The following is a 21272-nucleotide window of genomic DNA, read 5'->3' as shown; positions in this document are numbered from 1 at the left end:
TCAATTTTCAGTATTTATGCCCTCTATCCCCCATTGGAGATACTTCCTTTAATTCATGTCCCTATGATGCCTGAAATGAGGGATCTGATATAGGTAGGGTCAGACAGCAATATAAACATTGCCATACAGTCCACCCCACCCAGGTAAATTTGGGCTTGTTTTTGTCTGTGTCCCTTTTGGAGAAACTTTCAATCTGAAAAAAGGAATCCAGCAACCAGGGGACCCAAGCAATGAGCACATCAAATTAAAATTTGATCATTGATCAGGAAAAAAACAGTCAGAAGGACAGAATCTTGTACACATGTGTGCAGATCAAAATATCAGCTGAAACAGCACAAAATTGGCAGCAGATCTTCTTGTATGTACTAGGCTAAACTATTTCAATGTTTCTAATAAAGACACATTATACACAATACATTTTACCTAGAGTTGGGATTTAACTTTGGTATTAGTGGTGTTTACAACTATTACAAAAGCCCCTTGGAGAAATAAGGGGCTATATAAACATTTTGGCTGGACATAAGCCACAAAATAAGATTGCTTATTAGTTTTGTTGTATTGTGCCAAACATGGAAGGGTTCAAGAAGATTCCCTTACTAGACCAATAATGACAAAGAGAGCAATGTACTGCCAACAACTAGAGATAGCTGGGCTGCATATTTTTCTCTAGATTATAGACATAAAATCTAGGTACTGGTAGTGTAAGAGAGGTTTGAGGCTTTGGTTTGAAGGACAAGTTCCATTTTTTCTCTTTTAATGTACCCTTTTGATAATCCATAGTGTCCGAATAAATACATGTAACATGGTTTCCTTACCGATAACCAACCAAATTACGGGACTTTGAAGGTCAGAATCAGACAATTCTCTTTTAACATAAGTATAAAACCAAATACAACTTTATTCAAAATCACTTGTTAAAATGTACAATACAATATAAATAAAAACAAGAAACAAGTACAGCACTGATGTAGATCTCCTTATGGAGTACTCTCTAAATGACGTAATCCAGAACATCTACAGGAAGAAGTTCTGGATTACCTTATTTAAAGAGTAAAGAATTCCTAAAATTAAAACATGTTAAAGCCTTATCAATAATCAACCTTTATATTAGTTATCCAATATATATATATATTTATATATATATATATATATATATATATATATATATATATATATATATACACACACACTTATATATTAGTTCTTCCAAAGCCATTCCATTCTGAAACCAGGACGTTACCAAGTCTTAAAGAAAGACCACACTTTTGCATGTTTAACAGTATGCATTTCACTAGCCAGCTTTTTTTTTTTTTTTTGTTTTTTTTACCAGGACTGAAAATATGATGGTTTTGACAAAGATAGATATGCTCTGATAAGATAGTGAATTATCCTCAATCATTCTCAAGAAGTATATACTTATATAGTTAATTCCAAAATGTTAAAAACCTACTCATAAACGCAAGAAAATCAACAAGTCGACCACGTACAATGGCACAAGAGATGGTCTTGGAAGAGGGAGAGATAAGACCACTTCTTAAGCTTTTTTTCCTGTGTTGTATGTAAGGGATAGGCAGAGATAAAACACGTAACCTTTGACTTCCAATAGAAGGTGGACAGATGGCAACTTTTGAGTTGCTGTTTTAGATTGTCAGATAATTTACACATCACTTCCATTCTTCTACAACAACTGAGAACATTAAAAAAAGGAGATTTAATCAATTCTGGGGTGCCCCACAACCCTCAGCCTTTTCTGTGCTCCTTCATTCTGTTCTTCTATTGCAATTGTAAGTCCTGGTGCACTGGGTTAGTACCTAGTGCACTGGGTTGGGACCTAGTGCTGCAAAAGCCAACCTTTGAGCCACTGTGCTGCCCTGATTGAATGAATGAATGAATGAATTCCCATGCTAATGTGCATGGGGATTTACTTTATTCAAGCCTGGCCAATCAATGGCTGAAGGTCTTGAACCCAGAAAAAGAACCAAGATAAGACGTTTCCTCAGGTGACGAGCGAGTAGGATAAGTTTAATTTCACTTTAAAAGCAAATTGTTTAGGGCAGTTGCCATTTTTGCTTTGGTAGGTCTCTGCTTGTGCCAGAGAAGCACAGCCGGAATTTGAAATCAAGATATTAAAAACCCCTACAACCAACATATCAATCCTCAGGTGACGAGCGAGTAGGATAAGTTTAATTTCACTTTAAAAGCAAATTGTTTAGGGCAGTTGCCATTTTTGCTTTGGTAGGTCTCTGTTTGTGCCAGAGAAGCACAGCCGGAATTTGAAATCAAGATATTAAAAACCCCTACAACCAACATATCAATTTCAGGTTAAAAAGCCATTTTGCTAAAAAGCCATGCTGTATCATTGCCTTGTTTTTAATATGGTAAGTTCTCTACATAAAGGTTTATATTGAACTGATTATCCAAGCCATACGTAAGAAAAGTTCCTAGTTAACTTAAAACTTTTTCTGAATACATTTATGTAGCAAAACTCTTATTTTTTCCCTCTAAAAAAGTCAATGCATCAGGTGCACAAAATTACACTTCTTCAGTTGTCCAAGTTGAAAGCAAGACAGCTCTATTGTTATTTCTGTCTTAATCAGCCTGTACATATGTATGCTTGCCACTCAACGACTGCTTTAATAACGCATCTGATGGCACAGTTAATTATCCCTCAATCTCCCACTCATTTTATGTATACATGAAGACATAATAAGTAGTGACATGTATATAGATGCTCATTAAATTATATTCACATCACATTAGCATTAAACGGAACATTCCTGAAGTACTTTTTTTTGCAGTGTGTTTGATAAATATTCTGTCTTTTGCAATACAAAGCCCTGGAGCAGGTATCAAATGCTATTTAAATACCTCAATGGAATTCTGTAGCTGTTGAGCAAGTGATTATCAGAATAGCAATCACTGTGAAGATATGTAATCCCCTATCCCTATCCCCTGGAGCAAACCTCATGCAGGCAGACCCTCATCACTGTCCGTTATTTAGTCTAGGATATGATAATTAATTACATCCATTAATACAAAGTTAGTGGACAGGAAACTCCATGGCATGCAGTGATCTCTTAATCCTAGATATTTCCAACCTGTTTGCTAATTACCTTTTTTTCTCACATTTACGGTGTTATATTTTACACCTTTTTTGTGGGATTGTGTCAAATATTTAGAATTGTACCAATAAAAATATAGAGCATTATTTAAGTCAAAACTGATTTTTTAAACATACGGAAAATGGTTGCACGGGGGTGTTATTTTGGAAGTGAGCAGGAGAACTTGATGTATATATATTTAAATCCCAAATGTATCCTTAGTTTTGGATATAGTAGGGAAAAATATTTGACTTTTCTTGTAGTTTGTGACTCCATAGGGTTCAAATTCTCTATTTATCTTAGTGACCATTGAGGGAAAATGTAAATTTTAGAAAAGGAAATCTTCATCGGAGGGCCTATTTTTGTGGCACCTGTCTGAAAGCAGAACTCCTGCCCTTCCTTTTGAAAGATTTTTTCTTTCTTTCCTCCCAAGCAAGACAAAGGAAGGACACACAAACTCCAAAAGTGATACATTGTACATATTTAATGGTTATTCATTTGAGATAGTACTTTAAATGCATACAAATTTGTAGATATTAACTTGTATTTATAAAGTGGCAACATATTATGGTGCTCTGTGCAATAAAAAGGGCTGTAGATAAAAAAACTGCATGTAGAACAATTGCAGGAAGAGGGGGAAGTACACATTTGTTGGTCTTTGGAAAAGCGTTGAGCATTGTTTCTCCATCAGGGTTCCATGGAACCCTAGGTTTCCTCCAGATTTTGCTAGGGGCCCCTTGAACAGTGAGCATCTGACATCTGGCATGTGACTCTCAGGTCAGTTTACCTGACATCAAAGATCGTTTTGGTTACCTGTAAGGGTGGCCTTCTTCCCACTATAGTAATCATGGCAGAGGTTTTTTGATCACCAGTAATTTCAAGGGTTTCCCATGGTAAAAAGGTTGAGAAACACTGGCGTAGGGGGTTGTTAACATGTAAATTTGTATAAGGTCAGAAATGTAGGTGGTTTAGGAGAACTAAAATAATTTAAGTGCAATACTGTAGCTTAAATTTTAGGTGGAATGTGAGCCAGTGTAGAGATTTGTGGAGAGGAACAGCTGCAGCCTTGAGGATAAATTGAAAAGGTATTCATTGAAATACCAGACAAGATGATGGTGCAGTAGTCGAGGTGATATATAATAAGAGCATATACCTAGAGTTTGGTGATCTGTGATAACAGAAGGGATGGATTTTTACAATATTGCACTGGTGGAAGTGGGAGGACCTGGATATTTTTTGGATGTAGAGAGTGTAAGAAAATGCGAAGTCAAAGGTAACCGTGTGTCTGTAAAGTGGGAAAAATCACTTTATTTTAGACAGTTAAATGTCATGGTTAAAGTGGAGCTAAACCCTATTATACTCACTTGTCCCATTTCTGTTCCTCTTCCTTTTTGCAGTCTTCTGCCATTTTGATTGGCGGAGCAAGGATGACGCAAGTTCATTTATTGCCAGCAATGGAGGGTAAGCCAGCATGTGCTGGGTAACCTTTTGACAGCTCGGGTGAGGAATCAGGTAGGTAAGAGTGCTTATTGCAGAAGGAACATTGCTGTCGCTTTCTGCAATAAAGCCCTTGCTGATTGCAATTCTTTGGTTCTACTTTAAGATATGGAAAGACATTGGATTCCTAAATTTATACAGCCCCCATCTCCTTCCTGCACACACATGGAGCAGCCTTGGTGTAAGATGTAAGAAGTCATAGATTACTCCCCAGTTAGTAGTAAAATACAGGACCATCCTGTATCCCACCTAGTTAGATTAGTTTGACATATAGCTTATGTTGCATGGAATTTCTTAAATTTTAGCAATGAGACATATTAAAAAAAACAACTATTATATTTGATAGGCAGTTTTTACTTTCAGCTTTAGGTTCTGGGCATATTGCCAACCGATGTACCACACCTTTCTGTAAAGAGATCAACCTTTAAGAATATGTTTTTACTTTTATTACATACTCCATGCTCAATGAGTTGAGTTGCCATATACCACGTACATTGGTCAATACATCATAGTAAGAAACAAAACTGTTATACCTTTTTGCATAAACATAAACCTGTTACGGACAAAGGAAATCTATTTAGTAAAACTGCTAAGCAATGATTTTATATTTAGTAATTTCAAATTTTATGTAAATATTGACTTTGCAAGCTGACTTTGACCACGCACAGTGTTTTTTAATCATATGCTTAGTTAAAATTGCCCATGTAGGTCTACAGTATCCATCTGGTTCCCCTATTTAGAATGAGGCTTAGGCTGCGTACACACGTGCAATACCTATCGTTGGTAACAAACGATCCACGACAGATCGATAATTAAGAATAAAAGTGCAGAACGACACTGAAGAATGAGGATTCTCACTGGAAATGAAAGACCGTCGGGGCGGATCTGATTGGGCGACAATCGTTCATAATCTATTGTGTGTACGGTCCTTCAGTGATCATGGATTGTTCTGTGATACACTTTCTCCTGTACATGTCACTTCCTGTATGGTTGGATGATCGTATCAAGTGTGCACATTATTGGTGGATTATATTTGAACGATCGTATTGTTACAGCATGTACAGAATTGTGGACAACACAATTGTTCAAAATAATCGTGAATAATCGTTGATTGTTCATTTTCAAACGATAAATAATTGCACGTGTGTACCTAGCCTTAGTGTTTTATCCATATGGCAGCTTTTTCTGCATGTCGTTAATAATTCAACAAAATCTCTTTCCACCAGTGTTGATAGTACTCCTGTACTTTGCCTATGTGGGGTAACAACACTACTATATAGGTGGCCCCATCTACAGCACATAATCATCGTCTCACCTTCCCAGTTACCCACCTCTCTTTACATTCATGTGCCACTTGATGATGGTCTTCAGACCTGTGAAAACTAAGGCCCTAGTTGCACTTCTAACCACTTTGGGAGTGGTTGGAACCATTTTGCACTTGCAGTTGTGTTTTCATCATGGTGGGGGGATGCAGCAAAGTTCCTGGAAACGACATGCTGCTTCTGGCAGTGCAGATGCTTTTCCTTCCTTGGAGTAAGAACCTCAATCCCAACGCAAACACTAAGCATACAAATGTGTTGCAGTGCAATTTGCTGCTCCTGGGTACACTTCTTAGCACTTCTTGAAAGTCACAGCTTACAGAGTTGTCTCTCTTCACTTATGATGGCTGAATGATCAGCAGAGGAGCAAGTAGAAGTCAAGTATGTGCATTGGATTTGGAAGATGCAATCTTCTGCATATATGTGTATTAATGGTTTTAATAAAAAGGAACTAAAATCCAAAAAAAAAAACACTCCGGGGGGGTGTAAGGCATCGGGTCCCTCGTCATCTGTGAGTCTCCAGGCACTTCCATCTTCGTCTTCTCTTCCGGGTTCTTCATCCTACATCACCCGACCCAGGCATGAGATCGAGTGACGTAGGATGAAAAAATTTTTTACAGATCTCACTGCGCATGCAGGAAATCGGCAAATTTTTCTCTTTGAGCACAAAGGCTCTGCGCATGCCCGAGATGCTCAAGAGCGCCCAAGAGCCTTCCAGAATGCCTGACGTAGGTATCCCTGACGTAGGTTGCGCTCTCAATCATTCTTGACCGCCTAGGCGGTGTTGCACCTAGAAAAAAAAAACTGAACTTTTACCTTACATAGAAGGGTTCTCTACCCTTTTATGTAAAGTGAGATTTCTGAGTTTAGGTACGCTTTAAGTAGTGTTATTGCTTCAGTAATTGCAGGGACACCTTAATACTTGTCCTTTACAATGCTAACAATTCTTGTTTGACATTATTATTTACAGACTCACAGATGAGATAATGTGATAAGTGTACCTGTCTCACACAGGCTGTTGATCAATGCAGCCAATGCTGCTGCCAAATAGTAGAAATACCAACATTTTGTGCATAAATTGAACATTTGCCCACGAGCATTTAGGCACATAGAGAGGTATTTTACTGGAAAAGTCGAGATTGCAGAGTTAGTAAAATTAGTGTTCTGTTCATGTCAGTCATCCAATTATGTGCAATATTTTTTAAAAGTATATCCCTGCGCTTAATTAAAAATTATGCCTTTAAATGTTTTATATATTGGATAACAAATACCAAATATACTGATGTTTCATGATCTGAAAAGATCATTAGACAAAATAACCTTTCAATCCTGCACTTTCCCTGACAAATGTCTGTGTTCCAGTTCAGTGCCAACAATGGTAGGCATCCACTATTGAAACAGAGTTGTCGGCACCCAGTTGGTTGTTTCCTTTATTACCATTGTACCACTGTCTTGGGAATGTATGTGCCATTACACAGTAATGTAATTAGGTAAGTTCAATGGGTACTTCTCATATATCTCCTCACCTGTTTCTTTGTGCTCTTGTGCTCTTTTATGCCTACTACCTGAACTCCATTACAGGAATAAGTGGTCACATGGCTATTAAGAAAAGGAGAAAACAAAGGTATTCAGCAATTTTAAGTAATTTACTGCTGCAATATCAATAGGTATTGGTTGGAGTACTACTGAGCTGTTTGAGAACCAAAGCATTAACTACTTAAAATACAAACTCTAGGCAGGTATACATGATGCAAATTATCGTAGCTTTGTAATGAATAAAGCATAGTTAAATATATTTGATTAAAAATAGTATAGGAATTTGAATCTAGCCTTGTGGTCCCTGTACTGGGCTGGCGTAGGAGAGGGAAACAATATAACAATTCAAGGAATGAATCAGTTTATGTGCTGATGCATAGGAGGAGAAAGCACAGTAATAGAGTTTAGCGTAATAATGTTCTACTTCTCCTTCCAATGTCCAGTCACAAGCTAATGGCGGTATATATATATATATATATATATATATATATATATTGTATGTTATATTTTATTTCCCTTGCATATGACTGTTTTTTTAATGTGAACACCATTTTAACACCGATTTACCAAGTTCATTAGAACATTTTGTTAGCTAAGGAAACATTCTCTGCTTCTTTAGTAAATCAACCCCGGGGATTTTTTTTTTAGCTCTTTTATTGTTGACAATTTGAATTGTTCATTTATTCTGAAAACTGTTTTTTTGATGTGTATACATTGGCAAATTATGCATATTTTGCAAGCGTGATTGTTTGTTGTTCTTTTTAAATCCCTCATATTGTGTTTAATTCTTTATTTTTCCTTTCTTTTACTTTCCTTTTTCTCTGAAATCAAAGCATATTTATCTTCCAGAAATCTCTATATTGAAATTGCAGGTTTACAGAACAAAACTCCTTGGCACAGTTTATTCTATTCCTGCTGTCCTCACAAGTTTCAGAGTGTAAATTGCACAGCTCCTCTGGGAAATCTTGTTGTTCACAGAGCATATACAGTAATATTTGCATGTCAGGATGCGCTTGGATATAGTTTTTCCATCCTAGAAGCAGGTGCAAGTCCCACATGGCTAACTTCCATTACATGCTACAACCCCAGCGCAAGGCACGAGCAGATTAAGCCGCTGTGCTGGACAATGTGTCATCTCCAGGCACATCGGGACACTTAGAACAATAGAAAAGTGCAAATTAAATCTTCACAGAAGCATAGGCATGGGCTCTCTTGTTTTGGAAATTACATTGGTCGGCTGGGATTCCCTTAAATCTAAAGAAGATTTTATCATTTTCAAATGTTTCGAACATATTACAACAAATCTGCCCAATAAAGTTTCAAAAATAAGTATACAGATAAGTAGAAGTTTGTAGACAGAGAAATAAGTGCTCCGATTTCTGACCGGACACAACCTCAGCAAAGCAGCTGTTTGCAGAGCAAAAATTTAATCTTTTTTACCATTTTGGTTATTGGCACACCCCATGATGTCACTTTATTTCCCAGTGAATAAAGTGAATTGTTACAAACCCTGGCTTACCACTAAACAAAAGGGCATCTTAACAATTTTCTTTTATCCCCCTGCAAAATTCTATCCACAGATCTGGCCAATAAACTCTTCCTCATGCAGAATGCTGTGTAGCAACAACGCTGCTCTGCTACTGAATTCAAAGCAGAGTTGCCACACTTATGTAAGCTGTGCTACCTTGTACTACAGTGGGTGGAAAAATGTTGCAAAGGGCAATGTGGCTATCAGTATTGTTACTGCCAATTGACAAGCCTATAGTATGGCAGTCAGCAGGTGGTCACATCTAGTCCTAAATACTACTTTAGTTCATTTTTAATGCACCTTAACCACAGGAACATTCACATTAACCAATGACCATATGGAAAATGGATTGTTCAACCAGATATTTTATGATACCTTAACTAAACTGAATCGATGCACCTCCTATCCTTTACCAGATCATTGGTACAAAAGGTGAGAACTTGGTCTTGCATGGGGAAGCAAAGTCGCACAACCCCCCATATTAGCTACTGTATAATATTTGTTGTCCACTGGCTGTCAATGATCAACGATTGTGGGGACACTGATGTTTCTGTAAAAGAGTGTTTCTCAACCAGGGTTCAGTGGAAACCTAGGGTTCCTCCAATGGTACCCAAAGGTTCATTGAGCCAAGTTTGAGCCTCTGATTTATCTTCCCACTGGCCTGCTGTGTAAGAGGCATTTTCTCATTGAACATCACTCTAATAGACATGTGATCTGTGGATATACTAAATATAGCAGAGGTTCCTTTCAGACCTGAAAGTTAGTTTAAAGGGTTATTTTATGGTAACAAGATTGATAAAGGCTCCTGTAAAGAAAGAGCCATTTTATTTGGTAAAAAAAAAAAAAAAAACGGACCACAAATCAGGGTTAAATCTTTCAAAATCGATGCACATCTTCGAGCTGTGAATCAGCCAAGCCAAGTCTGATTGGATCAGATTGGTTTAGCTCATTTGCTCATCTCTAGCTATTTATCTTGCAAATTTCAGGCTACAAATGACCAGCTTTATCTTAAATTAACCCAATGCTTTGAAATTATTAATAGGCCATCACATTCCTTACAATCATATGAACGTCTCTCCTAAAAAGAAATATTAGCCACTAATGTAGTAGAAAAATAATGGTTCTCTCAGCAGATCAATAACTCAATAAATTTTCTGTTCATAACACAAATGGAATTTAATATTTACAGCAAGCCAATAACTTACCGACACGTGAAACACACCTAATCCACTTAAATATACCTCTTCATCACAATACTATAGATCGATCCCTCATTGGAGAAATAAAACACTGCCAGAGAACATTATATATGGCATTATGTTCTCCAACCTTTACTATCACTAATGAATCTTTTGGAAAGGCTATCATTCCATATTCTTTCCTCCCCCAATTCTGTGAACACCAAGGAAACTGCACTTGTCATCACTTCACATTTAAAATGATGAATAAAATACATTAACCATAAATATAAATAAATGTATCAGTACTGATATATACAGCTCTAATTTTCTATAGCGTTATATAAAGGGTGCATTGGGGTAAGGCTTCATCCCACAAATGTATGGTGCAGTGCTGTTCAATGAACTTCACATAGTTAGGAATATGTAAGGGCATCAGACACTGCATAGAGAGCAATGTCTGATATTCCAAGTGCTGCAGTGGGTTTTTACAACATGGCGCTGCATGCATTATTGTCTGATTTTTTTTTTTGCTGCCCTTTAAAGGGGAGCACTCAGCGAGAAAGGTACATGTGTGCTCAGTCAGAGAGTCACTTAACATTGCTCTGTTAACACTCTCTTGTTATCACCAATCGTCACACAAGCCTGGCCCGATCCGGTGCTTCCAAAGCGCCCTTCCCTTTTGGCCATCGGCCAGGGACAGCCAACCATACTGGCAAAGGTGTTAGTAAAAAAGTGTATGCATTATGCATATGTGCCAATGCATATGTGCATGCATGTGTTCCAGTAATATGGGGTTGGTAATGACATTATTAAGGGGGTGCTGACTGTTGGGCTGAATATATTTCTGACCCATGCACCCTTTTGGATCACATACACCAGGCCTATGCACTTTGTATGTTACATACACCGGCCCCCTAAACTTTTGTATTTTACATAGCTGATCTAGATTTGCCAACTTTACTGGTAAAATTGACAGATAGAGGTTGTAGCCAGAGGAACAGCCTATAAGTCAGTGTGAGTTGACACACCAAATTATTAAAACTAATAACTACATGAGAAAGATAGAGATGCAGCCACTAATGAATAACTCCTATGAAAACACTGCATTTAAGCCATACTGGAAATTGTAGGATTGGAATGCATCCCAGTGCTGCAGTGGGTTTTTACAACATGGCGCTGCATGCATTATTGTCTGATTTTTTTTTTTGCTGCCCTTTAAAGGGGAGCACTCAGCGAGGAAGGTACATGTGTGCTCAGTCAGAGAGTCGCTTAACATTGCTCTGTTAACACTCTCTTGTTATCACCAATCGTCACACGTACCTGGCCCGATCCGGTGCTTCCAAAGCGCCCCTATTCCCTTTTGGCCATCGGCCAGGGACAGCTGTATGCTTTATGCATATGTGCATGCAGCGTGTTCCAGTAATATGGGGTTGGTAATGACATTATTAAGGGGGTGCTGACTGTTGGGCTGAATATATTTCTGACCCCTGCACCCTTTTGGATCACATACACCAGGCCTATGGACATTGTATGTTGCCCCCTACACTCTTTCACATACTCCTGACCCCTGCACTTTTGTATTTTACATACAGCTGATCTAGATTTTCCAACTTTACTGGTAAAATTGACAGCTAGCGGTTGTAGCCAGAGGAAAAGCCTATAAGTCAGTGTGAGTTGACACACTAAATTACTAAAACTAATTACTACATGAGAAAGATAGAGATGCAGCCACTAATGAATAACTCCTATGAAAACACTGCATTTAAGCCATACTGGAAATTGTAGGATTGGAATGCATCCAGCAAGTATAAGTGAGCTTTTTCAGTAAAGCAATGCAAGTGTTCCCAGGGCAAGATCTAGATAAAATGTTGGGTGCTGCTGCAGCTTTATTTTTGCTTTGTATCTCAGTAGGGGTTTTTGCAGCTGGCAGAGTAGAGCAGTGCGAGAATCCAGTCTGAGTTACTCTCACTATGTGGTACTGACACTATGGTGTATGCCAATGTCTGATGAATGATTTGAGTGCTCCCAGTGCAGCTTGCTCCGGCTCAGCTCACATTAGTTGTCGTAGTCACAGGTTTAAAATTACCAGCGGGGCAATTCAAACAGCTGTAGGGTGGCAATTCTACCCTGATCCTGCACTCTGTACATTACATACTCTTGACCTCTCCATTCTGCAATTTTTTGGTTGTTTTCTGCACATTTGTATTCAGATGTCAACACTTTTATTAGCAACTTTTATTTTTGTTCAGATGTCAACACTTATTATTTGTATTAGATGACAACACATTTTTATTTAGAAACTTACATTGAGTTCTTGACAGTTCTTTCTATTTATTTCTTTGAAATGTATAGTTCTGCTCATCTTGGACATATTACTTCCGACATATTTGATCTTGTGCCAACAACTATTACCATCATTTTGGTGCACAGTTTAACAAACACATAAAAAAATGTCCAAAAATGTTGCTGAGCGAACCACGTGACCGTACACCTTTTTTTTTTTTTTTTTTTTTTTTTAGCACATTATTTAACATAAAAAATAACATAATAAGGAACACACAGTGCCACCATCCTGAATAATACATTGGTTTCAGGAGAATAGCTGAAATGTTCCAAGTTACTTATATTTGCAGGTAGAATAGGATAAGCAGAAAAAGTTCAGCTGACTTGGCACTTTTCTTCTTCTAGTGGTTTTCCAAGAGAATAGTTTCACTTCACTGTATACATATATACTGTACCCTGACTTATTCAGTATAGTACAGTGTTCTCCGCAGATATCTTAAGTCGAGCACAACACCCAGCACTTTAGAGTAACCACCCTGCTGTATTTGGGTGCTTACTGAAAAGTTGGGTCACAATATAGTGGCACTTGATATTTAGTGTATAATACAAAGATGATAGTAAAATGGGACATACTAAGGCAGTGATTAATATAAAATTGGAACAGAGTGTAGTATAGCATAGCATAGTATGGGTTGGTGGTAGGAGTTGACAGAATTGTCTGACATAATATTAAGGGTTACTGGATTTATGAGGCCACAAAACCACCCACCTACAACTTCTCCCCACCCAGAATGAAAACATTTCTGGGGAGAACACTTGCTAGCAGTTAGGACATTATTATTATTACTACACAGTATTTATATAGCGCGGACATATTAGGCAGCGCTGTACGAGCTGGCGGCATCCTCACCCGGTCTTCTTCCAGACACCTTGGTGAGCCAGGCCGGAATTAGTTAATTAATTTCCAGCAGCCTGCTGTACATTAAAGAAATGATTGTGAACAGGTAGGGACATTTGTTTCATTGCACCAGGGACATTGACTGTCCATTCTGCAATAATAAACCTGCCTGTTGGCAATTCTTTACTCTTTTATCCACGTTAAAGGAGTGATTGATTGACATGATATTATGTGGTGAAAGGCAGCTATAGACGATTTACAAAAGTGGCAATCAAGGTGTTTGAAGGATAAAAATGCCCCAATGGAGATGTGGAGTGGTGTTTGTTTTCAAGTGGCAAGCAATATAATATATCCCCACTTGGTAATCATTATCCTTCAATAGTGAAAAGGATGGTCTTCTAAAAGTGACATCCCTGATGTCTGCATCCTGGTAAAGAGATTTACTTTTCTCTTCCTGTACTGGAGAACAACAGAAAGTAAGAACACATTTCTAAAAAATTAAGAGTACCGGTAATTCTCCATATTTTTTGCTTTGGTTGCTATGGTAACAACGGCTTCTAACTAGTTGTAATATTTGCAAACTATTTCCGAATGGGAATTGCCAGCCATTGGGAACCCTTCTGGGGTAAGCAATGTGCACTGTTGTATTGGCTGGTGCTTGTTAGGAATGGTAACAAGCACCAGCCTAATATTTCCCATAGCAAAACCAATTTAGACAGCAGTTTGAAATATAATTACCCATTATAAAACCTGTTACCATGACAACACCTTTAAGTTTTTTGAGAACACTGATGCTGTGTATGTTTTAGACAGATAGTAGCCACCATTTCCATTGACTAGTAGATGGGTGTCACCGTTCCTAATAGCCAGAAACCTTCTAGAATTCTTCCAAATTTTAACAATTGGAGCCCCAAAGTTTTCTACTATGAACAACGTTAAACCAAAAAACTGTAGGTTCTTTATTGTAGATGGGACAGGTGGTGTCCCTTCTGTAATAATATAACCTTACCTCCAATTTTTTACACACACTTACCTGTCCTGTTTAATGGAGGGCGCGACCATCTTTCTTCTTCTTTTCCTGATTTGGGCCATCTGGATAGACCGGGCCGGGATGGAGTAATTCATGCATACCTGCAATTATTTAGTCCCGGCAGAGGAAGGCAGGATGTGCCAGGTTTCCCAGCATCCTACGCTGAGCTAAGCATGCGCAATTCAGCGATTTGGAGAAAAGAAATCAGTGATCAGGCAGGTAAGTATGTTTTATCATGTTTTCTGTCCTTTTTTGCAATAAAAATCGACCCAACCTCAATTTTTTAAATTGATATGCTAAATTTAAAGAAAGCTTGCTGCAGCTATAGTGAACAGGACCCGGACACACATGCATATCACTAATCATTATATATATACAGCTGCCAATGGTCATCAGGACAGAGTGTGAATCTAACAGTGAAAAAACAGGCAGCAAATGAATCTGACATTGAGTCCAACCCCCTATTACAATATCCAAAACTTGACAAAAATGTCTTTTGTTACTAAAGTTTTGTCTATATCTCAGCTTTGTCACAGCAAGTCATAGAAACATTTTTTAAAGTAATTTCCAATACCGAAATGTAAATGTATAACATTAATAAACAACAATACAATCCGCTTTAGTCTATAATACCCAAATAATTCAGATTATATGTATCATTCAGCATCTGACCGCACTCTTCACTCCCATTAAACAACCTGCTAATATACTATAGAACAGGTGACATTTAAAATGCATTTCCTTTCAGCCATTACAAAGCCATTTGATGAAGGTTGTGACAAGAACAGACCTTGAGAATGGAAAGTACGACTTACCAGGGAGAGTAGACCTATTTTCCAGTTCACAGTAATCAACATCTGCTTCACCGGTATTCGCCGTGATAAAATTGGATTTGATGTCATTGTCGCACTCAATTTCTTCTGAAGAGAGATTATCCAGTTCAACTCTCACGGTGGACATTGTTAAAATTATTTTTATTTCAAAAAGGCAAAAAAAAAAAATCACCTTACGGTGGCAAAGTCTATTGCAAAAAGTTTTAGATGGGCATGAGTATTAATTTCAAGAGTTGAGCACTTTTTCTGTGAATTTCAATCAGCTTGCTTTGTGGTTCCACAAGGAAGTGTTAAAACAGTTTCTAAAAGAGGAGACACCTCAATGCTTAAATTATTTATTCCTCTGCCAGACTTGAAGGAGTCATCGTCTTTGAAAGTGCTGGATACTGTCACAGGGAGTGCAGGGTTTCTGCCTCGGCCTAAGATCTAAGAACATGTTCAGAGTTCGGATCTCTGACAAGTTTATGTACCAGCTGGGTGGGGCGAAGTGTTGCCACTTGGAGAATAGGATGCTTCAAGCTAACACAGGATTCCATTGTAGTTCCTGTATTCTGCACTTCACTGCTGATGAGTTTTCTTTTCTAAATTTATGTGCTAGAAAGGTCACGATAAAAGGAAATACAAAATTATAACATGTTTCTTTACAACAATACACAAGAAGCATTGCTATGAACTATAAGATAATAGAAATTCACCACCAAACAAAGACTTGCTTGTTTTTTTTTCATGTGCAGAATAGCTCTTGTTTTATCCATCATCCAAAGTTTTTTCAAAGTACTCATTTAGAAGCACAGCAAAAAAAAAAAGCGTTTTTGCTATTTATAATTGTGAAAATCACCCCAATGCCATAAACAGCCATGGCCAAAGTACTGCAATGCCATAATGCTATTCCTTTTAAGCAACGCCCCAAAATACTAAGGGGTGCCCTCTGCACTAAGGTAACCCCATCCCCTTCTGTTTTTACTACTGCGGTAGTAAATATTGAATGGGAGCGCAGAGCCAAACACAATCTGATGTATGTATCCCAGAAGGCTGCAGGCTACCCCTTGTGCGCATGCCTGACATTGGGCATACGCAGGGCTTTTCCCTGGAAAAGTGCCAATCTCACACATGCTTTTCTTTTTATTCACAGGATAGGTCTACTGATCTCACTTCTTTTATGTTGGGATGAAGGAAGAATCCTTCAATGTGGAACCGAATCAAGGACAAATGTGGAGGGATCAGGGGCTCTGCAGAAGTAAAACGTATTTAGTGGTATTTTTTACCAGTACCCTTTTTATTTAGACATGCAGTTGTTGTTTTACAAATAAACATTTAGAACATTATAAAGGACTCCCAAAGCACTATGGGTTGTCTAAACATACAGCACAGTAGAACGTGTCTTTGTACCTTTAAGTTGGCTTTGTCTGGCTAAAATCTCTGCAAACAGTAAGCCAAGTATACATTTTTTGGGTGAGTGAAAAAAAGACCTTTTATGTGAGCAGCTTTAAAGCTTGAGCTGTTGAACTCTGTAGACAAAAGGCTTTTCATAACAGATGGTAAGGAGACAGAAGAAAGCATTAAAGGAGAATGAGGCATTACTTGCTGCCTGAAAGCAGAATATTTTTTTTTATTTATTTTGCTAAAAATAGATGATAATATTATTATTCCTGACCATAAAAGAAAAAAGGGAAACTATATGGGGAATCAGACCATTCCATTGTAATGTAATGCATTGCAATAAACTGGAACTCGCATCAAAATAACAATCGAATAGAGATGAAAATAAGATAATTGTAAGGGTTTACATAGCGGTAAATTATGTCTTGATTATTGAGAGGTGTACTTAAACTAAATATATATTCTTTATCTTTTTATAATGTGCATATGTGAATCAATATGTACTTACCCATAGCAGCTAGCTTGTGTTTTTTACTTCTTGGTTCCTATGGGTTGCTGAACTTTGCATGTCTTTATTGCTTTTTTTTGTACTCCTTGTTATATGTAAAAAAAAAAAAAACTAAGAACAAACTTGCAATGAAACTTGTGATGAAGAGCGACTCCAAGTGGTCACATTTTGAAGTTGTATAAATGACAAAGTACAATTTGTAAACACTTTCTCAAGTTTAGGGATCCATAAATGTTTTCATAGAAGAATAATACTTAGAATAACATTAATTCACCAATAGCATTTTTCCAGGTGCACCTATCTGTATTTGCCTACATTTGGAAAAACCTGTTTGTCTTTTACTGGTGATACCTGGATAAGTTTTTTGATCTGGGAGGAAATACATATTTATATATATATTTATTTATTATATTTATATTTTTTTATTATGTGATTTTGACATTTGACATGAATATAATGCCACGGTTCAAACAGATAATGGGGTAGGAATTTGGCTTACAGTTTTGCCATTTAATTGTAGTGCAGGGAACTCATGACCACGGTAGTTTGGACCTGTCAGCCCTTCAACCTTCTCATTAACCCCAAATTTCCACCTCCCCACTCCCCCCAACCAACCCACTAAATACACACGGACACCAAATTGCACCTAAATTGGCTGACAGGCAGCCGTTTATTTAAACAAATAAAAAAATACCCATAAAAATATAAATATTAAATAACCAACAAATATCCAACAAATAAATAACAAAACAAATAAATCCCAATTACTTTAACAAATGTATTAACCATAATACCAAAATTACCTAAAACTAACCCCCCTTTATATTAATCTTTTGGGCGGTTCATTTCGGTCCAGATTTATATGTCTAATAGCGGTACATTGTTTTTCATGAAAATTTATTTTATAGTATATTATAATAGTATGAGTATAATAAAGTTTGAAACACAAAATCATGTCAAAATAATAAATTTAATACATAAAAAATGTTTTAAAAATGTTTTTTAAAAATAAATAATATACTCATACAATTATATTATACCGTAAAATAAATGTTTATAAAAAACAATGTACTACTTTTACACATATAAATCCACGGTATTGCTTTCAATACATCCACTCGTATCGGTTGGAGAGAACACTGGCCGGAGAAAGTAAGAAGACGAGGATCGTAAAGGATGCCAGCGGATCAGGTAAGCTCTTTATTTACTATTAGTTCCCATGGGTTTACCGCTTTCAGCATCTTTTTTCTACCCTGAGTCACACTCGGAGTTACTGCCACAAATCACCATTTTTCCATACCCAGGATCCCTGCCATTCAAGACCCGAACCGCCACCTTTAAAACACAACAAACTACTTACCAAAATCCAGGGTGGGTGGGAAACACTTTCTTTCTAAAAGAGGGTTTCCGACCTTCCGACTTCCCCTTTTTAAACCCCCCTTTTCCTAATCACCTCCTCAACTCTCAGGCTAACACTGCCCCTCCCTACACTCCTCGGAACACGTAACCCTTTCCTACCCTGTGCTGGGGCTTCACACCCTGTCATGCAAGCCCTGTGCCTAATCTTATACGGCTACAGGCCTCACTTGCTAACTTTATATATCGGTACGCCAGAGGGGAACAGGGTAAAAAAGCAACATTTTGGCAATTCTATAACATTTGCAGAGATTTGGAATGGAACCATACTTGGGTGGGTTCATAATGAGGGCATATTGAAAAACACAATCACTGTTACTTTTTATCCTGCGAAAAGTCTCTTGTGTCCTAAATTTGTTTGCAGCCACCTAAGAGACCCTGTACAACACAACCAAGCTTTTCCCAAAGCAATGCCCCCACAGGGTTATGCCCAGTAGGCCTGTCTCTAACTTTCTGCAGAACCCCTTGGGCTTGGAAGACATTCTTTTCAGCTCACGTCCACCCTTGCTGTTGGCTGGCTGGCTGCAAACATAAATGTTTATTACATTTTGGGGAAGACGCCTTATGACCAATACTACTGCACCTACCTACTCCCCAATCCATGAATAAAGAAAGTTTTCTAGTAAAATCTTCAGAAGTTTGTGAACCAGTCAATAAAACGTAGAAAGTTTGACCGCAAGTTGCAGAGTTTGATTGGCTAACATTAAATGCAGTTTGCATGCAATTTGCATACTTGACTTGCATAAAAGTCAAATTTTCTGCAACTACTCTGCCAACTCTAGTCCTTATCATATTCTGTTTGAAAAATGGATACGTAGTCCATTAAAAAAAAAGCTTCAGCCAAAAATACTAATGAATCTGTTTAGAATATGGGAACCTGGGTATTTCAATATTGGTACAGTATACTATTGCAATGCAGGTAACCTAAATGATCTCTACACAAAATGTATTTAAATGTTATCTTTCCACTAATCAGAAATAGGTACTACATAGAAAGAAAAAAAAATAGACATATTCCACGGTCTGTATTTCACTTGATTCTTTTCCCACAAAAAATAATTATATACTGCATAGAACGTGAATAATTTTTTAAGATACTTCACCAAGTGTGATGTTAGAAATCAGTTTGCATCGTGTTTTCTTCTATTTATAGGCAGGTTCTTCAGAGAGAATGAAAACTGACATATTAATTTGAGCATTCCCTTGAGATTACTGCACACAAAAACAAAGGGAAGCTTTCAGTTTATGCAAAATAGTGGAATGTAGGCAACATATTGCAAAGACAGGATTTAGTGAGATAGTTATGTTTTAAGGGAAGGTAATTACCTTTCCTTAAAACATAAACTTAAACCCACTAAACCTAAAGGGTAAGTTTAGTGAAGTTAGATGCTAGCATTAGAATGAGTATTAGGGTCAGGCTAAGTGTTAGTGCTAGCTAAGTATTAAGTGTTATGATTGATAAACTTACATGCTTTAGGTTTATTGTAGGGCTTTTACATCAGGCAGGGCTTTATTGTAGAAATTGAAAGGCGATGTCCTAATGTTACCAGCCTGATCTCCACCTCATCAGTAAACATTTGCTTAGCTGGTAATGCGGCACAACCCAGCTTCTCCTGTGTGTGCTAGGACTGAATGTACTCCCCCATAGTTACATAATCCTGACCTGGCCAATCAAAATGGACAAAGATCGGAATTAGGAAGAGAAGAAGATGGAAGATGGCAGCACCCACGACGGAATGAGGACAGGTGTGTATATGCTGGATAACATAGGAAATGGTTTAACCGTCAGTTCTTTTTGGGCATATGCATCACATTAGGGAGATTTCCCTTCACTTTCTTTCTTCCAGACTCTACAGGTATAGAAGATATCTAGATGATTTTTACACTTACTTTAATTTTGGTAGAGAATGATGATAAAGAAATATAAAAAACTAATCTCCCGTATAAGGACACAGACAGAAATAAATTTGTCCAAATATGCCAGCTGAATGTGGCTTTTAAAAACATTATTGTTCTGGACAGAACATGCTCAGAAGTCCTATATTTGTGTTAGGCTTTACTCGGGCATTTAGGCATGGGAACACCCAAGGTCTAGAGTCTAAGCAACACCTGGTCTTCACAAGAACATCCCACAAGGATAATGGGCTGGTATCACTAACCACTACCGGACCCTTTGCTGCTATGTGCCACTAGGTCTTGGCCCTCAAGGTTACCCTACCCTGGGAGGCAAAACAAAAAGGTTCTGAGGTGTAATTCAACAGGCTTGGTTGGGGATCAAAGTTAGTAGCAAGTGGAAGGGTAGTACAAGTACAGTACAAGTACAGAGGTCAGGGTTTACTCCTTGGGAATGGTCAGAGCTTGATTGCGGCATTTAAAAGGATGGTGGTGAGAAGGGTGGAGGTTTACTGCTAAGGGTTGGGTTTTAAGAAAAGATTTAGCTGATTGTAAAGGTACATACTCAGTTCTGCTGCTGCTAGGGAAACAACACTAGCCCTACTATTTAACACAGGCAATTCCACCAGCTTCCCAGACCTTGAATGTCTGAATAAAATTAAAAATATTCACAACTAGGAGTCATCAGTTGTATTCCACATCCTAATACAAGTGATCCTAATAAACATGACAGCATCTTGACAAATTTCATACTACTAGAATAGCAGGTTAAGGCCGGGTATCTCACCACAAAACACCTTATTATATGGTAGTATAATGCTATGTGTTGTGGTGGACTGCAATGTAAGTGCATTGGAGCTGCATTTGCT

At 37.7% G+C, this 21272-nt stretch overlaps 1 protein-coding gene across 1 annotated transcript in view; it reads right to left on the bottom strand.

Moving 5' to 3' along the window:
- Nucleotides 1-15733, bottom strand: part of ANO3 (anoctamin 3) — a 245710-nt gene extending 229977 nt beyond the window's left edge. Inside the window, 1 exon segment of the mRNA XM_072421825.1 lies at nt 15189-15733. Within this exon segment, the coding sequence (XP_072277926.1) occupies nt 15189-15333 (145 nt within the window). The 5' untranslated portion in view covers nt 15334-15733.
- Nucleotides 15734-21272: the final 5539 nt, after the last annotated feature.

The sequence above is a fragment of the Pyxicephalus adspersus genome, chromosome 9 (genome assembly GCF_032062135.1).
Source record: "Pyxicephalus adspersus chromosome 9, UCB_Pads_2.0, whole genome shotgun sequence".
In the NCBI taxonomy this organism is placed as follows: domain Eukaryota; kingdom Metazoa; phylum Chordata; class Amphibia; order Anura; family Pyxicephalidae; genus Pyxicephalus; species Pyxicephalus adspersus.
This window is presented reverse-complemented; position numbering and strand designations above follow the sequence as displayed.